Source organism: Erpetoichthys calabaricus, chromosome 9 (genome assembly GCF_900747795.2).
Source record: "Erpetoichthys calabaricus chromosome 9, fErpCal1.3, whole genome shotgun sequence".
Lineage (NCBI taxonomy): Eukaryota > Metazoa > Chordata > Cladistia > Polypteriformes > Polypteridae > Erpetoichthys > Erpetoichthys calabaricus.
Window position 1 is genome coordinate 43555844 of NC_041402.2, and position 6337 is coordinate 43562180.

At 37.7% G+C, this 6337-nt stretch overlaps 1 protein-coding gene across 1 annotated transcript in view; it reads left to right on the top strand.

Moving 5' to 3' along the window:
- Window positions 1–5626, top strand: part of cfdp1 (craniofacial development protein 1) — a 134290-nt gene extending 128664 nt beyond the window's left edge. Inside the window, exon 7 of the mRNA XM_028809395.2 lies at window positions 5064–5626. Within this exon, the coding sequence (XP_028665228.1) occupies window positions 5064–5154 (91 nt within the window). The 3' untranslated portion in view covers window positions 5155–5626. The remainder of the gene's footprint in view (window positions 1–5063) is intronic.
- The last annotated feature ends 711 nt before the right edge of the window (window positions 5627–6337 follow it).

A 6337-nucleotide genomic window follows, 5' to 3' on the forward strand; every position in this document is an offset into this window, starting at 1 on the left:
AGTCCAAAAATACCATTTTTGGAATTGTGTGTGTGTGTGTGTGTGTGTGTGTGTGTGTGTGTGTGTGTGTGTGTGTATATATATATATATATATATATATAACACTTTACCTTGAGTAAGCTTTCACTTAGGTCAACCAAATTTTCCATACATGTATTAGGTACAAAACATAGATTTCTATCAACTTTTGGGCTATTTCTGTTAACCGGAAGTGGTACTTTACCTTTTATTTACTTTTATAATAATTGTTCAATATACAGGTGCTGGTCATAAAATTAGAATATCATGACAAAGTTGATTTATTTCAGTAATTCCATTCAAAAAGTGAAACTTGTATATTAGATTCATTCATTACACACAGACTGATGTATTTCAAGTGTTTATTTCTTTTAATGTTGATGATTATAACTGACAACTAATGAAAGTCCCAAATTCAGTATCTCGGAAAATTAGAATATTGTGAAAAGGTTCAATACAGTAATCCCTCCTCCATCGCGGGGGTTGCGTTCCAGAGCCACCCGCGAAATAAGAAAATCTGCGAAGTAGACACCATATGTTTATATGGTTATTTTTATATTGTCATGCTTGGGTCACAGATTTGCGCAGAAACACAGGAGGTTGTAGAGAGACAGGAACGTTATTCAAACACTGCAAACAAACATTTGTCTCTTTTTCAAAAGTTTAAACTGTGCTCCATGACAAGACAGAGATGACAGTTCTGTCTCACAATTAAAAGAATGCAAACATATCTTCCTCTTCAAAGGAGTGCGTGTCAGGAGCACAGAATGTCACATAGATAGAGAAAACAATCTCTAGCAAACAAATCAATAGGGCTGTTTGGCTTTTAAGTATGCGAAGCACCGCGGCACAAAGCTGTTGAAGGCGGCAGCTCACACCCCCTCCGTCAGGAGCAGGGGGAGAGAGATAGAGAGAGACAGAGTTTTTTTTTCAGTCAAAAATCAATACGTGCCCTTCGAGCTTTTATGTATGCGAAGCACCGATGCAGCATGTCGTTTCAGGAAGCAGCTGCACAAAAGATAGCAACGTGAAGATAATCTTTCAGCATTTTTAAACGAGTGTCCGTATCGTCTAGGTGAAAGTCAGCACAAGAGAGACAGAGAAAAGTAAGCAATCTAGCTTCTCAGCCATCTGCCAATAGCGTCCCTTGTATGAAATCAACTGGGCAAACCAACTGAGGAAGCATGTACTAGAAATTAAAAGACCCATTGTCCGCAGAAATCCGCAAACCAGCAAAAAATCCGCAATACTATCTATCTATCTATCTATCTATCTATCTATCTATCTATCTATCTATCTATCTATCTATCTATCTATCTATCTATCTATCTATCTAAATATGCTTACATATAAAATCCGCGATGAGGCGAAGCGCGATATAGCGAGGGATCACTGTATTGAAGACACCTGGTGCCACACTCTAATCAGCTAATTAACTCAAAACACCTGCAAAAGCCTTTAAATGGTCTCTCAGTCTAGTTCTGTAGGCTACACAATCATGGGGAAGACTGCTGACTTGACAGTTGTCCAAAAGACGACCATTGACACCTTGCACAAGGAGGGCAAGACACAAAAGGTGATTGCTAAAGAGGCTGGCTGTTCACAGAGCTCTGTGTCCAAGCACATTAATAGAGAGGCGAAGGGAAGGACAAGATGTGGTAGAAAAAAAGTGTACAAGCAATAGGGATAACCGCACCCTGGAGAGGATTGTGAAACAAAACCCATTCAAAAATGTGGGGGAAGATTCACAAAGAGTGGACTGCTACTGGAGTCAGTGCTTCAAGAACCACCACACACAGACGTATGCAAGACATGGGTTTCAGCTGTCGCATTCCTTGTGTCAAGCCACTCTTGAACAAGAGAGAGCGTCAGAAGCGTCTCGCCTGAGCTAAAGACAAAAAGGACTGGACTGCTGCTTTCTGATGAAAGTAAATTTTGCATTTCCTTTGGAAATCAAGGTCCCAGAGTCTGGAGGAAGAGAGGAGAGGCACAGAATCCACGTTGCGTGAGGTCCAGTGTAAAGTTTCCACAGTCAGTGATGGTTTGGGGTGCCATGTCATCTGCTGGTGTTGGTCCATTGTGTTTTCTGAGGTCCAAGGTCAACGCAGCCATCTACCAGGAAGTTTTAGAGCACTTCATGCTTCCTGCTGCTGACGAACTTTATGGAGATGCAGATTTCATTTTCCAACAGGACCTGGCACCTGCACACAGTGCCAAAGCTACCAGTACCTGGTTTAAGGACCATGGTATCCCTATTCTTGATTGGCCAGCAAACTCGCCTGACCTTAACCCCATAGAAAATCTATGGGGTATTGTGAAGAGGAAGATGCAATACGCCAGACCCAACAATTCAGAAGAGCTGAAGGCCACTATCAGAGCAACATGGGCTCTCATAATACCTGAGCAGTGCCACAGACTGATCGACTCCATGCCACGCCGCATTGCTGCAGTAATCCAGGCCAAAGGAGCCCCAACTAAATATTGAGTGCTGTACATGCTCATACTTTTCATGTTCATACCTTTCAGTTGGCCAACATTTCTAAAAATCCTTTTTTTGCATTGGTCTTAATTGATATTCTAATTTTCCGAGATACTGAATTTGGGACTTTCATTAGTTGTCAGTTATAATTATCAACATTAAAAGAAATAAACATTTGAAATACATCAGTCTGTGTGTAATGAATGAATCTAATATACAAGTTTCACTTTTTGAATGGAATTACTGAAATAAATCAACTTTGTCGTGATATTCTAATTTTATGACCAGCACCTGTATTATTAATTTGATTTGATTTGTTGCTGATGGTTCTTTAATGTACATAGTATAAAAATATAATCATTGCCTTGCGGTTTACTCCTCAAATATCCATCCCAATATCTGAGTATACGAGAAAGTCTAGGGGAGACCACTCCCGATTTTTAAACTCTGTGACCATTGAAGTTAGCGTTGCTTTAAAATTCTTTGTATCAATATTTTCTTGTAATAACATTTTCTTTTAACATCTATATATTTTTGGTAGGAATAGTTTAATTTAATTGTCCATTTAGTTGAGAACATGCTCTGTTATACAATGCTAAAAATGTCACAAACACCAGCCTTTCCCTTCTAACTGAGGTTTAGAGAGGTCAGTATGATGCAGTGGGAAAAGTATTTGAAACCAGGCAATTTGCAATTCTAAGTACATTTTTGTATTAGGATGTATTTCCATCATAGATAGGACCTGAAATGTATTTATATTCTATAACCTTTAATTTTTCATATTTAAGACTACCAGGTGTTAACTTTAATTGTGGATCAAAGTTACACTGTTAACATTTTAGCTCGGCACAACAAATTTTCACACATTGTGGCATTATGTACATTATAAATAGACTAGTTTCAGATAACAACTACAAATGGCAAAATCATGCTAAACTGTAAAAATGCATGTCAAGTGTTTGGTTACCCAGTGAATATTTTTGTTTCTCCTTAGATTTCTCTGCTTTTTCACATGGCCCTCCCTACTCAGTACTTTGTGGAATCTATTCCTTTCAACCCCTTTGACCTGCTGTTTGACCCTCTTAATTTTAAAGTATTTAAAATAATGTATTTTTATTCTCTTGTGTATCCATATGTATTGAGGCAGCAGTAAGTCTAGGCTTTGTAGACTTCAGGGACTCCCTGATCTCTCTGATGAGACGAACACTTGTATAATTCCTACAGACAGCCCTATTTATACATTTCCTTTGCTACAGCAATTACAATGCTTTTTGAAACTCTGTTCCATATCTATTGTGTTAAGTTTGTTATGGAAAAATTAAACAGATTCAGAGCAGCAAGATCATGACACTGAAAACCAAGCAATGTTTATTTTATAGAGGGCCTTTCTCAAAGATCAGTAAGGCCTCATGTTCTTGTTTAACCTTTAATGTCTGTTCACATCATTGTTGAGTATAAGCCATCTATTAATGTTGCATTTCAAAAAGAGCATCATCACAGGCTCTTTACAAATCACCAGGAGACAGCAAAGCAGAATGCAAGAAAATTTTAAATGCAGATTAAATATCAAATGAGTTCTTTATATATCAGGATGAGCCCACAAATATCAAGTCATAAGAGCAATAAAACTTTCGTAAACCAGAGACGTCCATCCCATCAAACTTGTTTGCTTCAATAATGGCTATGTTTTCTTAGTACTTTATTCAGATATTTCTTCTTCAGGTTTCCTCTTCAACCACATTTTTCAGTATTTGTTCCCGAATCCCACAACCCTTTGTGAGAAAAAGTACTTCCTGGCTTTACCCTTAAATGTCCTTCCCTTAATTTCCATCAACATCCTTGAGTATGTTATTCACTGTTTAACTGAAAACATTTTAAGTTTATTGATCTTCAGTGCATTGAGAGCTTGAAATACATCAGAGTCTTCTATTTTAAAATCTGTAAACGTAGAGCTTATTTTTATATCAGCCTTGAGGCATTCCATATATTTTCATCATTTGAAGTATTTATTTACATTATTTGCTATTTGCTGATCATTTTCATTTATTTGTTTTTCATGTGCTAAATTTGGAATATAAAACCATGAATTCAGAAGGAATTATTAGAACTAATTTGTCTCTTCTGAGTTTGAATTCTTCAGTTCTTTACACAAGAGCAAATGTCTTTAATTCAAATTATAGTCTTTGGCATAATCTGTTGTTTCTGTACCAATTCTCCTCGTAGCCTGAAAGATCTACCTTTCCACTGTATATAAAAAAAAAACAATCAACTATTCTATGACATCCTAATTGTAACCAAATATCCAAACATTAGTTTTAGAATTTGCATGTGCTGATGTACCCTGATCTGGTGAGTGCGCCATCTTTGCTGTCTTACTGTTCTTGTTAAACTTCCTTTCACGCTGCTAGTTTGCCTAACTCATCAGGAGCGTGAAATTGACCTTGGTGAGGTACTGTCATCAGGAAGACAATTTCACTTATTCCTAGTTTTGTTTCGTTTTTTTTTTTTTTGTTTTTTTTTTTTTGTATTGTGTTTAGTCTGATTTTTTTTTTTTTCTTTTCCCCAGATATATGGAGAGAAAGGCTTTTCTGGAGCGAGTTGATCAGCGTCAGTTTGAGATTGAGAAATCCATACGTCTGAGCAATATGAAGCGGTGACAGTAACCAGCCCCAGTACTCAGAACCTAATGATCCACTTCACCCATCCTGCCTCTACTTGATGTCAGAGCACTCTTGTTGTATGGACTGTAATTTACGAGTAATTGTTTGGCCAGGGGGGCTGGTGTCCTTATGCTTTAATGCCATCAAACCCAAGCCTGCTTAGTGATCCCTTTTTGCTCTCTTTTTTCATTTAAAGAGTAGGAATGGGGTAAGGAACTACAAAATTACTGAAGCCAACTTCTAGTAAGAAGCAGAACTTGTGATTACACGTTTAAAGCCACAGTCTCAGTGGAACATCACATCATTTCCAGTGGATATAATTTGACTTGAATATAGGGAAAGAACTGATGACTTGTTTCTGAATTCAAACCTTTTTCTTGGTAAACCTTGGTATTTTCTTTTACAATTTGAGTCCATAGTATAGTTGTAATGGTGATATGTTTGCAAATGTTAATAGAAAGAATAAAAATCTTTTGTTTGTTAAGTCTTTATTTCATCATAAACCAAACTAAAACCAATAGTGGGTGAGAGACACACACAGACTCTTGAAAAAGATGCAACCAGTACTATCCTTTTATTACAATCAAAGTGCAAAAACAACAGCAAACAAAAACAGGTGTCAGGCAAGTTAATATTGCACAGTCCAGCAATAACATACACACAACAAACAGAGAAGAAAAAATGCAAACACCAGAGGACTGTCTGCAAGTAAATACAAAGTCCTGCACTTTTGAAGAGTTGGAAGGTATAATAGTCAAAAAGAAAAGGGCTTCTTCCTCCAACAAATAATCTGTCTAGGAAGACCCTTCCAATAGAAAAAAATACAAAAAACAAGCACTCAAAAAACGTAATATTTACAGTTCCAAATGAAACGCACCATTCCACCGCCTCTTCTCCTAGCGAGCGTCTCCACTCGTTTATTAATCGCAGGTTCTCTCCAGTGCATATTCTTCTAACTCTTTACTACACTCTATTGAACTGTCTGAACATGACCCCTAGCATCCAGGCAGCCTTGGATTTTTGCCTGACCAAGCCCAGTGCATGCCACGATAGGACCCCTCAATCCCAATTCACGTAGTGACGCTAGCCCTACACCTTATTGAACCAATGGCTGTAACCTCCTTCATCATTTCCCGAGGTCCCAAGCGCGATGTTGTTGCTGTGGCTCTCCCTCTCTGTG